Source organism: Episyrphus balteatus, chromosome 1 (genome assembly GCF_945859705.1).
Source record: "Episyrphus balteatus chromosome 1, idEpiBalt1.1, whole genome shotgun sequence".
Lineage (NCBI taxonomy): Eukaryota > Metazoa > Arthropoda > Insecta > Diptera > Syrphidae > Episyrphus > Episyrphus balteatus.
Window position 1 is genome coordinate 121462866 of NC_079134.1, and position 22703 is coordinate 121485568.

A 22703-nucleotide genomic window follows, 5' to 3' on the forward strand; every position below is an offset into this window, starting at 1 on the left:
ATCCTTGAACCAGAGTTGATCCACTGCTAATCCGCCGAAATCGGCGAGTTAAATTCCTGATCCGAGGCTGAACCACGTTTGTACAACTGGTCCTAAGCTAACATAAACTGCTTTCAAAAATTACCTAAATCCAAACAACGCGAAGGGAGGGCAGTCTAAAGTTAGACTTTATTTGATAGTATGTTTATTTTATCATTGTTTTTTTTTTAGTTCCGGGCAAGGTCGGACTGATAATTTTATGTGCTAGTCAACTATAGGATTTTTACATATTGGGAAGTTTAAAACATTTTCCACACCTTTTTTCAATTATAAAAAAACTTACTTTAAAGTTTTCACTTATTTTCTTTAATTTAGCTAATTTATTTAAACCAACTTTTTTTTTGGAAGCTAAAATTGACTCGTGAAAAGTGGGCGATCGCTTCAAATTCATTTTTTTTAAAGGAATTCGACATAAATTTTATTAGTGAATTTATTTTTACTCATCTCTAACTTTCTCTGAACACAACCATTTTCCCATTCGATATTATTTTTCCTTCCTCCTGGAACGCACTCTGAAAAATTCATGTGCGCACTGGATGAATCCTGCGTTGAGTTATTTTGACGTTCCAAAAAAAAATTCAATCAATAATTTCAATAAACTCTCTGAATTCACTAAGGAATAACAAATTTTCATTAGAAATGGCGGCGTTGTGCGTAAACTTATTTTAAATTATTTTAAAAGAAAAAAACATTAAAAAATAACATTCAATCGCCCCCAACTAAAATATAAATCAACAACAACTGTGCATGAAAATTGTGTGTGATAATGAATTGAAATTGATTTTGCAAAACGAAAAGAAGAAAAAAAAAAATACTGAGCTGCGAAATGGAAGCGCGTTCTAATAGTATCTATCTCTACTCTTCTCTGCAAATTATTATGTTAATATTCAACAAAAACAAATATATATAAATACAAGTAGAGTTGATTAATATTATTGTTGAATTAAAAGAAAAAAAAAAGAAAAGAAGAAAAATAAATAATAATTGGTTTATCATGTTTTCCCATCAATTAAATTCCGACTCCGAGGAGTTTAATTTCTCAAAGAATGAGAATGTTGCTCGTTGGAAGGGACTATTTAGTCCTGCGTTGAAAAAAGTACGTTTTTGTTTATTTAGCGGGTTTATACTAAAGAAGTTTTTAATATATTGTTTTTTTTTTTTTTTAATGATTTGTCGATTAGGTATTGGAACAAGTACATCCACGATTGCCGGCCAAGGAGGAGGCTTTGTTATTTGTTGAAAAACTTTGTTTGCGTATTTTAATAATGCTGTGTGGAAAGCCATCGCCTCACACCATCCAGGTTCGTTCTCTCATTTGATGTTTAATAATTATTCAGATGTGTATTGCTTTACTTTAGGTTTTTTTTGGCAATGCCGTAATAATACTTAAAAAAAAACCTTATGTTATTTTTTTGATTTTTAAACAAAATTTTGATGTAAATTTAATTTTGTCTCATAATTGTAAAAGATTTATAATATTTCAACTATATTTGTCATCTTTGGCTCCTAACCAAAATCCATAGGCTTTGTTTTAAGTTTTTTTTTTTATGAAATATAAAGTATCCTTTGGGCTTATTTTTTTATTATTTGTTCATGTCTTCTAGTTCGATATAAGATACAAATAGTAGTTGTAGATCTATATATATTATAATGTTTTGTTTTGAAAATTGAAATAATTTTGGTGATTATTTTTAAGGTTGACTTAGAGGTCAACCTTAGTCATAACTCATAACATTTCCACAGAAATACTAACTTGTTATTTCGAGGTAGAAGTAATCTTCATTTTAAGAAAATAAGTCAAAAAAAGAAATACCTTCCTAATAAGTTGAATCTAAAATTTCCCAAAATTGACTTTTTTGGAAATTGCATCTATGGATTAGGGATGTTGCGGATGTGTATTTTTTCACATCCGCGGATGTAGATGCGGATACGGATTTTTGAAAGTTAACATCTGCAGATGCGGATGCGGATGTTTTAGATCTTATATAAAAAAAATTAATATATAATGAATTAAAATAATGATACAGTTGTAAATAATATTTTCATTTTTTGTATTAAATGAGAGAAATTAAAAATAGGTGCATTAGACTTAATAAAAAGTAATACCACAACCTTCTCTGAATCAAGTCGGTTAAACAGAGGCTGGTTAATTAAGTGCGCGCTACTAAATAATTGTTCCCTACTAGGAACACTGCCTTGTGGACTGGGTAGAAATTGTAGTTAAAGTATTCACTGTTCCGAATATTCGCAACATCCCTACTAGGGATGTTGCGGATATGGATTTTTTCACATGCGCGGATGCGGATGCGGATTTTTTAAAGTTAACATCTGCAGATGCGGATGCCGATGATTAAGGTCTTGTATACAAAATTAATATTCATGAATTTTTATTCAGTTATAAATAACAATTATATTATTTGTGTTTAGTGAGAGGTATTAAAAAGAGGTTTATTAGACTTAACCCTTAACCACCTACCCCCTATTTCAGTCACTTAACCACCCACGTGCGGTCCAGGAGACCGCTACAGAATTTTACCTCTATCTCGCAAATTCTGGTATTATATTTTTTTTTTAAATCAATAATATTGTTTATAATACATTTAACCATTATTTTAAAGACTAAAATAACATAAATTAAATTAATGTTATTTTATCAAAAACTTCATATATTGGCGCTTTTAGAGCAAAAAATGACTCTGCTCATACGTTGAGCACTGTTACTGTAGGAGCTTTAAATTTGGAATTCTTCGTATTTATTCTTATAAACTAACATATCAAAGAATTAAATAAAAATAAAAAATGGATAGTAAAAAAAAAAAATTTTCAACAAAATTGCAAGGCACCAACATTCACAATTTTTCGCTGCAATTAGTGCAAATTTTGCTCGGCCACCCCAAGAAATTTTTTTTTTTACATGAAATATTAGTAAACTGTCTTCCGTTTCATTTTGGGATAACAACTGGAACTTGTTTTTGGCATTTTAAGAATTTCTACACTTGATAGGCTCGATAAATCTTCAATTATTTGTAGAAAACGGCGAAAAAAAAGTCACATAACTACCTACCTGCGGTCTCGGAGACCGCTGGAGAAATAATTTTACTAACCTAGGCCAAACGCGTGCACGTGGATCAGAAGGCTCAAGTCCCCAAAAGCCTTCAAGATCATGATATTTAGCTGATTTCATCATAATTTCCATGATTCCAGGCAGCTCAGATGCTAGAGCCCCCTCCAAATTCTGGAACGGCTGTTTGTGTTTGTTTGAGTAATAATAATATTTTGATGTCGAATTACATCACCTTTAAAATTTGCAAAACTTATGAAATCTCAAAAGGCCGTATTTTTTCGTCTTAAGTATCTTTTTACTTACGTAAAAGTGTGTTCAAAGAGGTTGTTCTTGACTGTTCCGATCAGAAAAGTACAGCTGTTTCAGGTTTTTCTGTTCTGAACAGTTAAGAACATGATTTTCTTTTCTTGATTTTGAGTCTAAACATGTTAGAACAGATTCGTGAGAACTGTCAAATGTGTTTGTTGTTGTTTTCTGTTCTGACATTTTTCAAGAAACTGTTCTATCTTGTCTTATTTTGATCTAATTATTTCCTCGTTGAACAAGACTATGTACAGTAAAACCCGCTTAAGAGAAACTTGCAAAGTATCACAGTCCCTTTTTCATTGTTTATCATTGAAATTCATCATTGAAACAAATCATTGGAGTGGTTTTTGACAATCCAGTTATAGCTATCATTGAAAAATTTCTACCAGTGGAGAGTCCTGTCAGTGAAATTAATTACTGCAGGTAGACATTTTAGGTTAGAGTTAATCATTGAAACAAAAACTGACAGATGAGAACAGAAAGGGATTCGAACATCTTCAGTGAAACGATTTGTGTTCCAAATTTGGAAACGAAAATCAGCTGTTCATTGAAGTCAATTTCAATTAGTGCAATGAAAAAAAAAAAGGATTTTAAAAAAAGTTTAAATCAAAATCAATTTATTAATAATATTCTACAACTTATTATGGTCATGTTGATACCCCTCATAACCATTATTGTTTGCTTCACTGTCTCAGGGGCCAGATATAGCTATCATTGAAATTCATCATTGAAACAAGTCGGTGGAGTAGTTTTTGACAAGTCAGTTATAGCTTTCATTAAAAATTTGCATCATTGGAAATCCCTGTCAGTGATATTTACTACTGCAGGTAGGCATTTCAGGTTACAATTCATCACTGGAATAAAAACTGATAGATGAGAACACAAAGAGATTAGAACATCTTCAGTGAAACGATTTTTATTCCAAATATGGAAACGAAAATCAGCTTTTCATTGAAATCAATTTAATGTGTGAAATGATAAAATTGTATTTTATAAAAAGGTTTTAATCAAAATCAATTATTTTTTTAAGTAAAAATATTCTACTACATGTACATATATCTCAATATCCTCATGCTGATACCCCTTATAACGCTTTTTGTTTGGTTCTCTAACTTAAAATTGCAAATGAAAAATTTCGATTATGCATTTAAATGATAGCTATAACTGGCCCCTCAAAATCGGAAATAAAAAAGTTCAATGATGCAATTCAATAATTGCTATAAAAGCTATAACTGCCCCCTAAACGAACCCCGTTTAATGACAAATATTTGGGGATGAGAAAAGTGTTGCAAATAAGTGGGTTTTTCTCTTAAGCGGGTTACTCTTAAGCAGGTTTACTGTACAACAAACTAGATCCACCTATTTCCATGCCTTGAATCCGAGGTCCGTTTGGCTTAATCAGGTGGTGGTTTTGAATAAAAGCATTCAAAAAGTTAAAAAAATCACATATTGACATTTGAAAAAAAAATCTAACAAATGATTTTAATCAAGCATGATATTCCGTATTAGGTGGATCGACCGTCTGTCCTTTACATTTAAATTGGCTAGGAAAATTCCTTTTGTACCTTTTTCAAATAATTTGTATATTTACAATAAGTAGTTTGATTAAAATTGAGCAAGTTATCCAAAAATATTCTTTTACAAAAATTAACAATAAACAATTTAGTTTTAGAGTCAGCAGAATAATTTAAACTTGGAGTTATAACCAAAATACATGCGAGCATAAATTTAAAGATTCACTTAAATTAAAATTAAAAATGTACGAAATTCTCAGTAATTTTAAAAAGCATCTGCAAAATTAAAAATTCGTAATACCAAAAGTCTCTAAAAAAAAGTTCACTCAAAAAGTTCATACCCTAAGTTCGATTGATTAATTCTTGAATATCGATTTCTTTATGTTTAAAATGACTTGCAGCATTACTTCATTTATGTATATATGTACATTATGTAACTTTAATAAAAAAGAGTTTTGTGTTCATTTTTATAATTTTTTTTTCTAAAAAAATAATGTTTTATTTAAAGTTCACTTTTATATAAGAATCTCAAAAGATCCAAGTAATTAAAATTATAAATTTACAGGGGAATTTTACTATAACTTAAAATAATATTTGTATTGCAGGACGTAGAGGAAAAGGTAAAGAAGTCATTTCCCACGCCAATTGATTGCTGGGCATTACACGAAGCTAAGGAAAGTTTGAAGAAAAAAAGGAAATGCGTTCTACCTGTCGACCGCGTGCACGCATTGCTACAAAAGGTAAATTTTATAAGGTTTGATTTCAAAGGCATAGCGCTGTTACATTCAAAATGACATACAAATGTCCTATCAAATCAATTACTTAGGAAACACTTAAAATAAAGCTCAAAGAACAATATTTTAAATAATTACAATATTTATTAATTAATTACATTTACTATTTAATTTTTGAAGGATATTCTGCAATACAAAGTAGATAGTTCGGTAACTCTATTTTTGGTCGCTGTTCTCGAATATATCTCAGCTGATATTTTGAAACTGGCCGGTAACTATGTGCAAAAAATCGAACATCTTGAAATATCTCGTGAAGATATTGAAGTGGCTATGTGTGCCGACAAGGTAAATCTAAAGATAAAAAGCGAAAAAAATGTATATTGATATAAATAACCCGATTTAACAGGTATTAATGGATATGTTCTATCAATCTGATATGAACAACAAAATAATTCCTAGTCCATTGCCACCTGCCCCACGTGCAAGTCTTACATACGAAGAAGTAGTAAAAGAACTTATACATGACGAAAAGCAATATCAGCGTGATCTTCATATGATAATACGTGTGTTTCGAGAAGAATTGATTAAAGTAGTACCAGATACGAGGGAAATAGAGCCAATATTTTCCAATATTCTAGATATATACGAAGTAACAGTGACATTGTTGAGCTCATTGGAAGATGTAATCGAAATGTCTCAAGAGCAAAGTCCTCCATGTGTAGGAAGTTGCTTTGAAGAATTAGCCGAAGCGGAAGAATTCGATGTGTATACAAAGTACGCACAAGAAGTGACTTCAAAGACGTCTAGAGACGCTCTCTCAACTTTACTTTCCAAGCCAGATGTAGTAACATTATTTTTTTATTTTTGCATTTAAACCAAAATAATAATTTCATATGTTTTCCTTGTAGGCAATATCTTTGATGTCTGCTGGTCATGGATTTCGCGAAGCCGTAAAGTATTATTTGCCAAAGTTGCTGTTGGTTCCAATTTGGCATGCTTTCTTATATATGGACTACATAAAATCTTTGATGCAGCTGAGTCCTTCACAAGAGGATAGAGAAAGCTTTGAACAAGTTCAGGGTCTACTGAGGCCCTTGCGCTGTGATCTTGAAAATATTGTTGCTAATTTACCCAAGTAAATTATAATTTGAAAAATAGTAAAAATTTGTAAATTTAATTTTGTTTAATGTCTTTTTAGGGAATCAGTGGTACCGATGCATAGTCGTGCGCGTCGACTACTGGCAATAGAAAAGACCAGAGATTTACAAAATTCTGTTGAACATTGGGATAAAGATGTTGGTCAATGCTGCAACGAGTTTATAAGAGGTTTGTACACAATTATTCTGCTTTCAAAATATATTTATGGGTAGGTGGTTCTCTAAATTGAAATTTGATTCTAAAAAAATGTGGTCGATGTTCACGTTCATAGTCTCCATGTATGTATCTTTTTTACTGATGAAACATTGCAGATGAGAAAAAATTAGAATTTCTTAAACATCTCTAATTTTATGTTTTAGTGAAAATTTGTTTAAAAATGGTTTAAAATTGTGTTTATTGGTCGTCCGCCTAAATGTCGTGTCAAGAGAGAATCCAAAAATCCACCACAGTTTCTATTTGATGTGCATTTTTGGGATCGCAGTGTGATTCGAGTGTTCCCACAAAGGACTGCTCCCATCAAGACAATTCCAACAAATGACTGTAGCGGAAGAATTAATTTCTTAAATTAACGCTAGCGCTCTCAGTTCACTCCTTAGTGAACACCTTATATGAGCTACTCAGATATATTCAGAGCACAGGTCTATAAAGAGACAAATACCTAGCGACACACAATAACATTCAAGAGCTTTCTATAAAGCGTGCATGCTTTGGTTAGACGACTGGAGATCACTGGTATAGTAAAAGACGATCAAATAACAACAACAAGAGTATACCAGTAACTACAAAATTTTTCGGAAAATTTCGAACATTAAAGAAAGACTTGCTAATACGAGCGGCACTACACTCCCAGGCTTTCGGGGCAAAATTAAGTAACGAGGTTAACAAAAATTTAGAATCATGCTTTGGAACGGTAAAGGCATGAACGTTTTGGCTGTTTGGAAATCCGGTGAACTTTTTATGAAAGGAGAAGCCATTAGAAAGGAGAAGCCATTTTTGAAGAGGATAATACCATCTGAGTTCTGGAAAAAGGTGGGAGACATCTTAGCTCACGATTCTTATCTCCAAGCTCATAAGCGGTAAGGATATGCCTCATCAGTGGAGAGAAAGTTATCTTCTCCCAATCTACAAGGAGAAGGGGAATACTCGAAACTACTGATGTACAGTATCGGACAAAACATTTGCAACTCAAAGTGAAATTAAACACATTGTTCAGGTTCGTTGAAATTGTAATCAATGCTATAACAAATGTTCATACATTTCGAAAGCTCATTATTTTAAGAAAATAAAATTAAATAATTTTCAAAATAATAATAAATAAACTTTGCGGAATAGGAAATGTCATTTTGTTAAGTCTATCAGCACGACAATGACCCAAAACATTCAGACAGGCATGTAAAACAGTGACTGCCGATGCAGTGCGGTTTGCCAAAGACAATTTTCAAATTTTGCTTTGTTGAAATACCCTTTCATCCATAAATATTGGTTAATAAGTATGTATAAGTATGTAAGTATGTAAGTATGCGTAGCACGGAATTCACTCCATTGGCTTCTCTTTGTGCTCAGAGACTCTTAATGATGGTGGCAATTTTTTTTTGCCCAGCCTTGTCCGATTGTATAATCGAATAGAGATGATAACCATGTTAACCATTAAATTTCAAGCTTTTATATTTGTGATGGGCCTAGTACGTTAATGAACTAAGGGTCATTTGCTGAAACGAAACTTAAATAACTTAAGTTGAACTCTTATTCTCTACTTTTTCCTCTGCGCATGCTGTCACATAAGGAATTATGTTGAACATAAATCCTTAACTTTATAGGCGATTGTTATAAATCGCAAGATTGGAGTTGACTTCACGATATTATAAAAATAACGCTGATATAATGTATTTATTAATATTTTTATTATTTTCAGAGGACACTCTTAGTAAACTGGGTTCTGGAAAGAGAATAACCGAAAGAAAGGTCTATTTATTCGACGGGCTTATAGTTTTATGTAAATCTATTGCCAAAAAACAGACTGTCTCCACTGGAGCCTCAAACTACGATTTTAGACTTAAAGAAAAATTCTTTATGCGACGGGTTGAAATAATCGATCGAACCGATACTGAAGATTTAAAGTATGCATTCGAAATTTCTCCTAGAGTAGAACCTGCTGTTATTTTAATAGGTAATATTAATCATTAGCTGCGTTTTGGAAATATTTATCTACTGCTTAGTACTTAAAGCTGCTTTGAACTACTTTTTCAATATAGCAAAAGTAGTTCAAAGTAGTTTTAAGTATTAAGCAGTAGATAAATATTTCCAAAGGAACGCAGCTATTATAAACGTTGCAACAAATTATTATAATTACTTATTTATTTTTCTAGCGAAAAATTCTCAACACAAAAGTGATTGGATGGCCGACCTTATAATGGTGAACACAAAATCTATGTTAGATCGTATTTTGGATAGCATATTATTAGACATGGAGAAAAAGCATCCGCTGCGCCTACCCAGTCCTGACATATACAAATTTGCCATTCCTGACAATGTAGATAATATTGTTTTAGAAGAACGTGAAAGTGCTGGAGTTCCGCTTATAAAGGTTAAAAATAAATATTAAAATAATTTTACTTTTTAACTCTACTTCATCTTTCTCTTTGATAACAGGGAGCTACGTTGTGTAAATTAATTGAACGTTTGACGTATCACATTTATGCAGATCCTATGTTTGTTAGGACATTTTTAACAACTTATCGATATTTCTGTTCACCTCAAAGTCTACTTCAACTTTTGATTGAACGTTTTAATATACCAGATCCAAGTTTAGTGTATCATGAGGTACCCGCTAGCGAAAGAGAAAATAATCCTGATTCTGAAAAATTGCACAAAAATTCTCAACGTGAAGATTGGAAACGTTACCGCAAGGAATATGTCCAACCTGTACAGTTTCGGGTGCTGAACGTTCTGCGACATTGGGTGGATCATCATTTTTATGATTTTGAAAAAGATCCAATATTATTGGAGACATTGCTTCATTTCTTGGAAAATGTCAATGGAAAATCTATGAAGAAATGGGTTGATTCAGTGATGAAAATTGTTCAAAGAAAGGTAAGTCGTTGTTTTTATTATTTAAATTAGTGAATTTAATTATTTAAATTGGTAAAAACTTTTTTCCTCTTGCTTTACACATTAATTTTAAATAAACCTTATCTCTAGACGGCTTCTTATTGTTTATTATGGGTTGGTTAACTTAATTGACAAAACAAATAACAACTGACAATGAAAATGCTTTCATGCCATTATGTAGCAGATCATTCGAATGACCGCCTTCACCTGAAAAAAACCTAATCTTTGTTGATGTTTGGTCGGCAACTGGAAGATTTTTTTGATCCAATAATGTAAATTTAGCTTGTTCACTTTGACCAAGATTTCCAAGTGAAAGAGACATGTTTGTTTTTTTTCTATTCCACAGAAGGGGTTTCGAAACTGAAACAAAAGTGTTATAAGCGAATTCTCATTACATTATAGGTATTTGTAGGGTTTTATAAGTTGCAGTTTATGTTCGCCATTCCCAAGCCAGCTCTATCCTGAGCCTAGCTTTCTCATAATGCGCCGTCCATCTGCGTTGTAGTCGAAAACTTTCAGGCCGGGGTATTGTTGTTAAAGCGCTCAACATGACCATACATAATACTTAAAATCTAAGTTAATTATTCTAAGCTAAAATAGATAAAAAGACAAAATTCTTATACTCACACAAATTATTATTTAACAATAAACGTTTTCGGGAATAACAATTACCATCTTCAGATTATATAGCAAAAATTAAAAGTTATTTAAATAATTTTGTCATTAAAATCTAAAAATAGGTTTCTTACGGCCATATTATTCACTAGTTTAAAAATACATCCTGGATGTAAAGAAATTTAAATGTCAAAAATAAATACAAATCCATAATATTCACTACTTAAATCCAATCTTAAATCCACTCTCATCAAATCCAAATACATTTAAACTGCTCTTTGGTGGTCCGTTTAATTTTATAAATCCAGATGTTAAATTCATTTTCACAATGTTCAGTTGTTTTGTCAAGTATTTTGGAAAATAAAAATAAAGATAAATGCAAATTATACAATATTTATTGAATAATCCCCTTTTTTTTGAGTGAATAATATGAACAAAAAATTATATCCTTGGATGTATGAAATTCAGATTTAATTGATTGGATTTAAAATTCAGTTTAATCAAAACTAAATAGAGAGTGAATAATATGGCCGTTAATAATAGTTTTTTAAAGGTTATAAACGAAAAAAATGATAAAGTAAAAGTTTAGTTCATCTTATTTTTAGCCTGGCTTGGTATTTATTGCAATGGTACATCTATTTTACATACGTAACGAGAGAACATCTTTATGCGCTTAGCTTAGCAGAAAAAAAATTGTCTTGGGACCTACCATTCTTCTCACACGGTAGCTAGACAAAATCTATTCATAAAAACAAGTATATTTTTTGACTCATCTGAATAGACTCAAAAGCAAAAATGTTAATAAATGATGAGTTGCATTGGTCAGTTGGACTCAAAATTGTGTCTGTCAATAAATCTGATTGTCTATAACCTATAAGTACGAAAACGGCTCGAAAAAAATCATTAGGCGCGGGAAAAATGGCAAAATAAAAGAAGTCTTTGAATTAGGCCGAAATCAAAGATGCATTGGGAGAAAAATTAACACAAGTTAAAATTTAGTATGCAGTTATTCGCGCAATATCCAAGGGTATAGAAACAACATTTACAATCGAAGTTGCTTAGCCACAACATTGGCCGATAGATGTGCAATGATTTGAACAGCATGACTTGAGTGGACTTGAATTCTAGTGTTCTGACCATCTTGTCTTTACAGATCTTCTTGTCTGGCCACAATGTATACATCATCAATGGTTTTGAATGGTTTCTATTTTATTTTTTACTGTTCCTAAAAGATTTTTTACTTTATTCCTTGTTGTATTTGGAGATAATTTAATAAAATACTTTTTGAATATTTTTCCTAAAAAACAAGTTAATTCGTCAACGAATGAACTACTAATGTATATAAATGGGTTATCTATAGATGGAGTTAATGATGTTAAATTGTTTAAATCTTTTTTAATTTTATGGTCTTTATTAAAGAATTTATCACATTTTTATTATATACATTAACTTCAGCTATCCGATAAATATTTCTAACTTCTTTATTATAATATAATTTTGTTCACTTAATTTATTCTAAGCTACTGAAAAAAATAGTTTTGAATTAAATACATTTAAAATTATCATTTACAGACTCGATACAAAAATAAAATGTATTGAATATTTTTATCGATTGATTGAGGGGGCTATTTGCACCATAGTTCGATCTACTAAAAATAAGGCACAATGGTTGGCGTAGTCTTATATTTCTGCCAATAGACTTAACCGACTTGGAACCGATAGGGATGATATTGACCCATTTATAATTCCAACAATGATTAGAGTTTTTAAGGCTTTCGCGGTTGTTTATACATGACATTATTAGGGTTTTCGGATTAACCGCGTTTTATATACATAAATATAAAGTGAGTTCAATTCAGTACTCACCCCGAACGTTTCGCTTCAAATTACAATGAGCGTGGTCACCGGGAAACTGCCAGCGAGATGTTATATGCGATTTTGGCTACGCAAGTTGTAACGGGGCGTAGGGGGTTCCGTGTTTTGTTGTAGTTGGGAGCAAACCGTACTCACTATATCACTGTTGGTGTGAAGCGGCAATTGGATAGATCGTGACGAGTTTATTAAGGGGTCCCACGTACGAGATAGCTTAAAACTGTCGTCACGGTTGAAATTTTGGTGTCGTTTTATTTCGATCGCTTCACGAACCAGGCGCGGTATATAATGAGCCTCTTTTGCTAGAACCTTAGCTTGATCGAAATGGATCCAGTGGTGTTCATCTGGATGATCCAGTATATGCTCACATATGGCAGACTTTTCCCTTTGTTTTTTGCTAACAGCGCTAATGTGCTCTTTTAGGCGTGTAGCAATACTTCTCTGCGTCTGTCCTACATATGAAGCACCACAGCTGCATGGTACTGCATATACTCCTGGTGTTTCAAGGGGAAATTGATCCTTTGGTGATTTTAGGTAGTTTATCACCTTTTTTGGTGGTAAAAATATGGATTTTACACCATATCTCTTTAAGATTTTTCCCACTCTATCAGTTACACCTTTAACATAAGGCAGGAAAGCTTTTTTGTCGAGTTGGTTCTCTTTCATTTCCTGTGAAGAAATTGGCTTCCACGATCTTTGTTTTTTACTATAGCCATTCGCTTCTAGGACTTTGTCCAACAACAAAAGTTCTGTGCTGAGATGGTCGCTGTCACAAATTCTATGAGCACGTTGAAAAAGTGTGGAAACGACGGAACTCAAATTTGCTGGGTGGTGGTGGGAGTCAGCATGAAGATATCGGTTAGTGTGGGTGCTTTTTCGGTAAACCGTGTGTCCTAAGGAGCCATTTTGGTTGCGCATCACTTTTACGTCCAAAAATGCAATGGAACCTTCTTTTTCTTTTTCCATTGTAAATTTTATCTTTGGATGTAGTGCGTTGAGATGTTCTAAAAAATTCAAAATGGCGGAATTTTTGAGAATGCAGAAAGTATCATCTACATATCTAAGCCAGACTCTTGGTTTTTCTTTCGAACTGTCCAGAGCTTTTTTCTCGAAATTCTCCATCCAAATATCTGCAATCAATGGAGCTAAGGGCAAGCCCATAGCGACGCCATCTTTTTGCAAATAAAATTGTCCGTTGAAGCAGAAATAGCCCGAAGAGAGACAGAAATCCAAAAGAGGCAAATAGTTCTCATTGATGCCGGCGGTTGAGATAAGCTCACGGATGATGACAAGAACTTCCTGCACTGGCACATTCGTAAAAAGTGACTCAACGTCAAAACTAACCATCATTTCATCATTTTCTAATCGCAAACCACTTAAAATTGACACAAAATGTGCGGAATCCTTTATGTGATGTTCAGACCCGCCAACCAAAGGTTTAAAAACGTCAACTAAATGCTTTGATATCAGATAACAAGGTGAATTTATTTGACTCACAATTGGCCGCATTGGATTCCCATTTTTATGTATTTTTGGTAACCCATACAACTTTGGTGGCTGCGTACATGATGGAATTAAGCGTTTAGGTGGTAAAATCGCTTTGTTTTCATTAATTAATTTTGTCACTTTTCTTAAAACACGCGCTGTTGGGTCGTAATTAACAGGTAAATAAATATTTACATCTTCTACCAAAACATTCATTTTTGATAAATAATCGCAACGATTTAATACGACCGTTGCGTTACCTTTATCAGCAGATAGAATGAGTATGTTCTCTTCTCTGCGCAATTCATTCAAAGCTAACATTTCATCTCTACTTACATTGCTTGCCGATGGTATTTTTGTTCGCCTTACCATGACCGCTATGTATGGGTTCTAAGTGAACAAGATTTCATAGTGTGTGATAGAATAACTTCTCTGCAAGTAACTAAAACCCAACAACTATGCACTGAAAAACAACAACAAAAGTTTGACAAACTCTCCAACGCGCAAACCACACAACCAGCAGTCAACACGATCGACCTAACTAAAGCCGTTGTAAATTTATCAAACACTACACTGAGTGCAGCAGCGACAAGCATTCTTAGCAAAGGGTTGAACTTTGCACCCACTCCGCGACGTGTGCCCATCGAAAGTCTGATTGGAAGTGTGGAAGAATGCATTGCTCGCAACAAATTCAACAGCATCGACACTGAAACAATACGACAAGACATAGCGGTCATGGTAAGGCGAACAAAAATACCATCGGCAAGCAATGTAAGTAGAGATGAAATGTTAGCTTTGAATGAATTGCGCAGAGAAGAGAACATACTCATTCTATCTGCTGATAAAGGTAACGCAACGGTCGTATTAAATCGTTGCGATTATTTATCAAAAATGAATGTTTTGGTAGAAGATGTAAATATTTATTTACCTGTTAATTACGACCCAACAGCGCGTGTTTTAAGAAAAGTGACAAAATTAATTAATGAAAACAAAGCGATTTTACCACCTAAACGCTTAATTCCATCATGTACGCAGCCACCAAAGTTGTATGGGTTACCAAAAATACATAAAAATGGGAATCCAATGCGGCCAATTGTGAGTCAAATAAATTCACCTTGTTATCTGATATCAAAGCATTTAGTTGACGTTTTTAAACCTTTGGTTGGCGGGTCTGAACATCACATAAAGGATTCCGCACATTTTGTGTCAATTTTAAGTGGTTTGCGATTAGAAAATGATGAAATGATGGTTAGTTTTGACGTTGAGTCACTTTTTACGAATGTGCCAGTGCAGGAAGTTCTTGTCATCATCCGTGAGCTTATCTCAACCGCCGGCATCAATGAGAACTATTTGCCTCTTTTGGATTTCTGTCTCTCTTCGGGCTATTTCTGCTTCAACGGACAATTTTATTTGCAAAAAGATGGCGTCGCTATGGGCTTGCCCTTAGCTCCATTGATTGCAGATATTTGGATGGAGAATTTCGAGAAAAAAGCTCTGGACAGTTCGAAAGAAAAACCAAGAGTCTGGCTTAGATATGTAGATGATACTTTCTGCATTCTCAAAAATTCCGCCATTTTGAATTTTTTAGAACATCTCAACGCACTACATCCAAAGATAAAATTTACAATGGAAAAAGAAAAAGAAGGTTCCATTGCATTTTTGGACGTAAAAGTGATGCGCAACCAAAATGGCTCCTTAGGACACACGGTTTACCGAAAAAGCACCCACACTAACCGATATCTTCATGCTGACTCCCACCACCACCCAGCAAATTTGAGTTCCGTCGTTTCCACACTTTTTCAACGTGCTCATAGAATTTGTGACAGCGACCATCTCAGCACAGAACTTTTGTTGTTGGACAAAGTCCTAGAAGCGAATGGCTATAGTAAAAAACAAAGATCGTGGAAGCCAATTTCTTCACAGGAAATGAAAGAGAACCAACTCGACAAAAAAGCTTTCCTGCCTTATGTTAAAGGTGTAACTGATAGAGTGGGAAAAATCTTAAAGAGATATGGTGTAAAATCCATATTTTTACCACCAAAAAAGGTGATAAACTACCTAAAATCACCAAAGGATCAATTTCCCCTTGAAACACCAGGAGTATATGCAGTACCATGCAGCTGTGGTGCTTCATATGTAGGACAGACGCAGAGAAGTATTGCTACACGCCTAAAAGAGCACATTAGCGCTGTTAGCAAAAAACAAAGGGAAAAGTCTGCCATATGTGAGCATATACTGGATCATCCAGATGAACACCACTGGATCCATTTCGATCAAGCTAAGGTTCTAGCAAAAGAGGCTCATTATATACCGCGCCTGGTTCGTGAAGCGATCGAAATAAAACGACACCAAAATTTCAACCGTGACGACAGTTTTAAGCTATCTCGTACGTGGGACCCCTTAATAAACTCGTCACGATCTATCCAATTGCCGCTTCACACCAACAGTGATATAGTGAGTACGGTTTGCTCCCAACTACAACAAAACACGGAACCCCCTACGCCCCGTTACAACTTGCGTAGCCAAAATCGCATATAACATCTCGCTGGCAGTTTCCCGGTGACCACGCTCATTGTAATTTGAAGCGAAACGTTCGGGGTGAGTACTGAATTGAACTCACTTTATATTTATGTATATAAAACGCGGTTAATCCGAAAACCCTAATAATGTCAATGATTAGAGTCTTGTATAGAGACATCTTAGTCATTGGACTTCTCAAACCTAATCATTTGAAAAACTATTTTTGTTAAAAACTAATGAAATTTATTATTAAATTTCACAGATATAGATTTAAAATTGTTGTAAATTTGCAAGAACGTAAAAACGCTAACAGAAAAATTGTTAAAAATTTGTAAATTGTATTTGTTAAAAAGTTTAACGAACTAATAAACTTTATAATTATTATTATAACAGCGATTGGCAAGAGTGATCCTCCATTTATTTAGTATTACTGTCTGCATTTAGGGAGGATCCTAGTTAGATGAAAATACAACCTCAATGTTTTTACTGTCCATGGTGACGTTTTGTTTAATACGTCGGTGTTGAATGTCTTTTTTTGAGGACAGCTCAATTACGAGAAACTTGTAAAAAATTCCCTTGTCTAGTGCATGAATTAAAGCACAGAGAAAGGAAACAACTTTTATAGAGCAAAAAGATTTCATTTTTATACATTGTATTGTTTGCGTTACCTTAAATATAAACAACATATAAAACATTTTATTTCTTTTCAGAAGAATGAACAAGAAAAGAGTCAAAAACAAATAACTTTTGCTTATGGCAACAGTCCTCCACCTATTGAACATCATCTTCAAGTACCAGATTCTGAAATAAATTTACTTACACTACATCCATTGGAACTTGCACGCCAACTAACTCTGCTTGAATTTGAATTATATAAAAATGTCAAACCATCAGAGTTAGTCGGATCACCGTGGACTAAGAAAGACAAAGAAGTTAAAAGCCCAAATCTTTTGAAAATAATGAAATACACCACAAATGTAACTCGATGGTTTGAAAAATCAATAATAATGGCTGAAAACTATGAAGAACGAGTAGCAATGGTGGCTCGAGCAATCGAAGTTATGATGGTTATGTTGGAATTAAATAATTTCAATGGAATCTTATCGATTATTGCCGCAATGGGTAGCGCTTCGGTTTACAGACTTAAACTCACATTTCAGGGTCTACCTGCAAGATATGAAAAATTTCTTGAAGAATGTCGTGAGCTTAATGATGATGGACATTTGAAGAAATATCAAGAGAAATTGCGCTCAATAAACCCTCCATGTGTACCATTCTTTGGTAGATACCTCACAAATATATTGCATCTTGAAGAAGGAAATCCAGATTTTTTGCCAAATTCAGAATTAATTAATTTTTCAAAAAGAAGAAAAGTCGCTGAAATAATTGGTGAAATTCAACAATACCAAAATCAACCATATTGCTTGATGGTTGATCCAAAAATAAGGGTAAGAATTTAAAAAAAAAATTGAATTTTTAATTACAAGTTTTCGTTTTTGTTTAAAGAATTTTCTGGAGAATTTAAATCCTTTTAAAGGCATGTCAGACACTGACATATCAAATTACTTGTACCACGAAAGCTTACGGATTGAACCCCGGGGTTGCAAGCAGCCACCCAAGTTTGTAAGTTTTGTCATCTTTTTAAACTTTTTAATATAAAAATTAATTATGCTTACTATTAAATTTAAATAGGCACGAAAGTGGGCGTCAATTACACTGAAGTCTCCAGGAATTAAACCTCGACGACAAACAACCAGCAATATTAATCATAGTAGTAATAGCAATAATAGTCTACCAATTTTATCAAATTTAACCTTCGGGTCTAAGATGCAGAACAATGTGCAATACGATGGAGAGCAGAGTCCACCTAGTGGAATGAAGCCAACCTCATATGCGGCGATGAATGTTCAATCATTTTCAGTTTTTGCGAATGTAAATATACCTGAAAAAAGTAGTGGTTTTTGGAATCAACACTTGAGCAGTCACCACAGTCAATGTAGTGGCAGTGAGTCATTACAATATAATTCAAACTTGGATGCAATGTACAATACAGAATCGGAAACAAATCATAGTCTTGGCGAAGATTTGCTTTCAGCAACAAATACTTCATGTGCAGTCGCCCCGATTTTGCCTAAAAAAGCTACAAATATAAATAATTGTATGATGAGCACAAATGCATGGAGTTCGGATTTGGCAAATCCTACAAAAAGTCCTCTGGCAACCTCGATCGGAGACTTTTTTCAATCACAATTTATGCCAAAGGAAGTTAAAATGGATAGCTATAATCATAGTAGGGACATTTCAATTGGTAGTATATGTGAAAGTCTAGCTTCACCAGCACCTTTGGTTGCTATAAGCCCAAAAACTGATCATCATTCAAAGCAAAAAATTCGATCTCCATTCCAAAATGCACCTATGCATACTCAAAGTTTTATTCCTACAAAGAATTCGAGGTAAGTTTTATTAAACTAAATTAAAATCTAGAAGTGTTATAAAGGTTTGAGAGTTAAGGGAGTTTTACAAAAAAGTAGATATTTGAATGATGGTGCCCAGAAAATTTTAAAGATTTAATCGCCTAAAGCATGTTGTGTAGACAAGTGCCGAAGCCTTCAAAAACATTAAAAAGTAAGAAAAAATCATAGTAGGATGAAACCCATTGGAAAAGGAGGTGAATATGATAAAAATTAAAGGAAAAATAAATTACGGGCGAGCCGAGTTCGGGAAGTGGGTGGGTTGAGTTTTTAATCGTAAAAAAAAAGAGTAATTCGAAATTTTTTTCGCTAACCAATTGATCGAACCAATTGGTTGTTCGAAACTTTATCAAATCGTTGGATAGAAAAAAGTGATATCCATCAGATTCTCACAATGATATGGACAAATATCCCGGTTTAATTTTTTCACAAGGTTAACGAATCCACACTTCCACACTTCACATTAAATTTTAAAACCCTTAAACAGTTTTTGTTTTTGGGACGCACAGTCTCAAGTTCTTTTTATATTGTTGAAGTTGTGATTATGTATATACAGGGTGTCCCAAAAGTAATGGATCAAACGAAATATGCAGATAGGCCAACTTTAGGGCTCTCAGAATTTGGTAACTTGTTCATCCCAAATCCTTACGGTTTTCAATTTAATGCAGTTTTTGTGAATTATCGAAAAATCTCGACTTTGCAACAGTATTTTGCTTCCTCCGGTCATAATTGATTTTTTTTTTTTACAATTCTTTCACTAAAACATTGCCTAATAATAAGAAATAATTATTTAATCAAAATATTTTTTATTTCATACGCCATTTTGCTGCAAATTATGTAACAGTTCCATGTTTTATAAAAACTCAATTTCTTACTTTTATTTGAGAGGAACATCCCGAAAAAAAATTGTATGGTGTGATACTGGTTTATTATTTTAAAAACTTGCCGTGTTATTGCACTTTTCAAAAATGTACAAAAATTTCCAAAGTTCAAATTAGAACGAAAGATATTACAATTTTAATGCAAAAAAACAGGGGATTTCAGAGCAAAATAACAAACAAAAATCGAGGCTTTTATTCAAAAAGAAATAAACAAACAACAGTCGAGGAAATGTGTTCATTTTTCTTTGTTATTTTTCTCTGAAAAGGCCTGTTTTGTTGCATTAAAATTGTAATATCTTTTGTTCTAACTTCAAGTTTGGAAACTTTTATACATTTTTGAAAAGTGCAATAACACGGCAAGTTTTTAAAATAATTAACCTGTGTCACACCATACAAATTTTTTGCAGTGTGTTGCTCTGAAAAAAAATTAAGTAATTGAGTTTTTATGGCGTATGAAATAAAAAAATATTTTGATTAAATAATTATTTATTCTTATTAGCCAATGTTTTAGTGAAAGAATTGTAAAAAACAAAAATCAATTATGACCGGAGGAAGCAAAATACTGTTGCAAAGTCGAGATTTTTCGATAATTCACAAAAACTGCATTAAATTAAAAACCGTAAGGATTTGGGATGAACAAGTTACTAAATTCTGAGAGCCCTAAAGTTGGCCTATCAGCATATTTCGTTTGATCCATTAGTTTTGGGACACCCTGTATAAGCTTACACACAATTCAACTTTAGCATATTAATTCTTTGAATATTGAATCACATGACTGCATTCTAGAAACGAGGACACTTCTATTTGTTTACAAATTTCTTGCTCATTGACGCCAATATTCATCAAAAGATTTAAACCGCCAAGGAAGAAAACACCTAGATATTGTTGTTTTTTATAAGGCATTCTTTAAATTGTCGATAATTTTCCTATTTATAATGTTATTGATCACAGCAATAGTGAAGGTAAATATATATATTCATTATTGAAGCGAGTAGAAAAAGCTGAATTCGCAAGGTGTTCCCAAGATGATCCCAATTTATGTCAATCACACAACTTGGCTTAATACAAAACTCTCAACTTGTGCTGAGAAAAGAACATTAATAATAGAGTTTGACAGACAAGTTATCAGAAAGGATCATCTATGAGAAATTAACCGAAAAAAAATCCCAACAATAGGCATTTTTTAAATATATGTATGTCATATATCAGCAAACGGGCTTTCGTAAAACAAATAGTTATATATAAAATATTAACAAAGCATTTATTTATTTTAATTTATTTTTAACTAGCAGTCCTAAGGAGCCATTACATTTTTCTGAGGCAACTTCATCTCCGTACTCTCTGCAGAGTATGGAGCTTTCCATTCCCATATCTCCTCACGTTAATGTTCCTACAACTCATCTTGGATTTGAATCAGCTGCTCCACCACCTCTTCCACCACGACGGAGGGACAGAGTAGAAAGTTTCAATGAAATGGCTCAAAAACAGCAGGCTCCAGATGCGCCTACAGTAATTTATTCATAACATCTCAAATAGTTTTAAATCTAACAAACTTAATCAAATATTATCAGCTTCCTCCAAGAGATGGTGAACTTAGTCCACCACCTTTACCCCCTAGAGTTATGAGCACATCAGGCACCCTAACAAAACAACAAAACTCAAACGTAGAAATAAGTCAACACAATTTACAGCTTCCAAACACCAGTATTATAATGATGCGAAGAAACTCGGCGATGCAAAATAGAGGTTCCACTTATTCAACCTCAAACTCAGGTGCGGGCAGGAATGAAGACCAAATTTCATCACCCTCAATAAATTTTTCATCTTCGCCAAAAACACCGAAAACATTTGATGGTTATGATTTTTCAGTGATACCTTGCAATAATGAGTCAACAAAAGCTATGCATGGAAAAGCTGCGTCCTCATCCAAGGCAATGTTTTGCTCCGCTGACGCAACGCCCAAACTTCCACCAAAACCTGTGGTCAGCGGGAGTATGTTCCACGCCGGCAAGTGATTTATTGTATATAATGTAGAAAATTATCAACTAAACAAAACAAAATTGGATTCTTACAGATAAAATTACGATGTTTCCCTATCCAAGTATAAACAATGATTAATTGATTGTAAGGCTATGTGATACTAAGCTGCTTTTGTTATAAGAATTTATTTGCCACCTAAAATTAAACCTTTGTAAATAAAATAATATTGTAGATCATAAAATGTAGCATTATTTTTGTTGTTGAATTGTGTTGCAATATGAATTTAAATGTAGTTTCTTTGTAAATATGAGGAATTTATTTCTAAAAGAAGCTGAATGGAATGATAAGAGTGAAGACAAACCTATTCCAGACTTTTCTCTTACGATACTCTTTTAAACATGCATTTATAAATGTCATGCTAATAAAGTACTACGGTAAGTAATATTTTTACTGCGTAAGTGCCTTAAAAAATCTGCATTTTCTCGTTTTCATGAAAGTTAATAAAATATAGTGAGTACATCGGATATTATTTCGGTGAGTGACTTCTGGAAAATTAACAGTAAATAATAATAAAAACATTTTTAAATCAAGAAACAATTGATATGGGGAAAGTATAATTTTAGATGTCAGAAATGCATAAAATGTCAAAAATACTCGAATTTTCCGTCTTTCGCTAAGGACAAGTTGTAAACAAAAACAATTGAACTTCTGTAAGATTAATGGTAGGGCCCCTATCAGAAACTGTAAAAAAAATCGAAAATGGGTAAAAATTTGACGAAGCTAGATTTTTTTCAATGGGTGAAGGTAAAAAAACCCGTTTTTTGCCCCTAACTCCAGATTTTGGGGGTATTAGGGACTTTTTAAATACCGTTAATATACAAAAAAAAACTTTGTTTGCATTTTATAACGGTTATATTTCAAGAACGAAGGCCAATAGAATATTTCTGACTGCGGAT

The 22703-nt window shown here is 33.1% G+C and overlaps 1 protein-coding gene across 4 annotated transcripts; it reads left to right on the plus strand.

The window, feature by feature from the left end:
* The first annotated feature begins 621 nt into the window (after window positions 1-621).
* Window positions 622-21992, plus strand: LOC129920181 (protein son of sevenless). 4 transcript variants are annotated; one of them, XM_056001426.1, is made up of 16 exons: window positions 622-1135; window positions 1221-1340; window positions 5529-5663; window positions 5838-6002; window positions 6064-6501; window positions 6566-6792; window positions 6856-6983; window positions 8728-8982; window positions 9182-9399; window positions 9465-9905; window positions 17129-17863; window positions 17922-18038; window positions 18108-18868; window positions 21057-21276; window positions 21339-21774; window positions 21842-21992. In XM_056001426.1, the coding sequence occupies exons 1-16, from the start codon at window positions 1034-1036 to the stop codon at window positions 21883-21885; spliced, it is 4542 nt and encodes a 1513-aa protein (XP_055857401.1). In that variant the 5' UTR covers window positions 622-1033; the 3' UTR covers window positions 21886-21992. The 4 variants fall into 4 exon arrangements, with proteins under 4 accessions (XP_055857401.1, XP_055857393.1, XP_055857410.1 ...); XM_056001418.1 differs by having other exon boundaries at window positions 623-1135; window positions 17126-17863; XM_056001435.1 differs by having other exon boundaries at window positions 623-1135; window positions 6064-6498; window positions 17126-17863.
* The last annotated feature ends 711 nt before the right edge of the window (window positions 21993-22703 follow it).

Bases quoted from the DNA above. Each gene is read 5' to 3' on its own strand.
- LOC129920181 (XM_056001418.1), top strand. From the start codon at position 1,034: ATGTTTTCCCATCAATTAAATTCCGACTCCGAGGAGTTTAATTTCTCA. The intron at 5,664-5,837 runs GTAAATTTTATA...TAATTTTTGAAG, and splicing joins TGCACGCATTGCTACAAAAG to GATATTCTGCAATACAAAGT. The intron at 6,984-8,727 runs GTTTGTACACAA...TATTATTTTCAG, and splicing joins CTGCAACGAGTTTATAAGAG to AGGACACTCTTAGTAAACTG.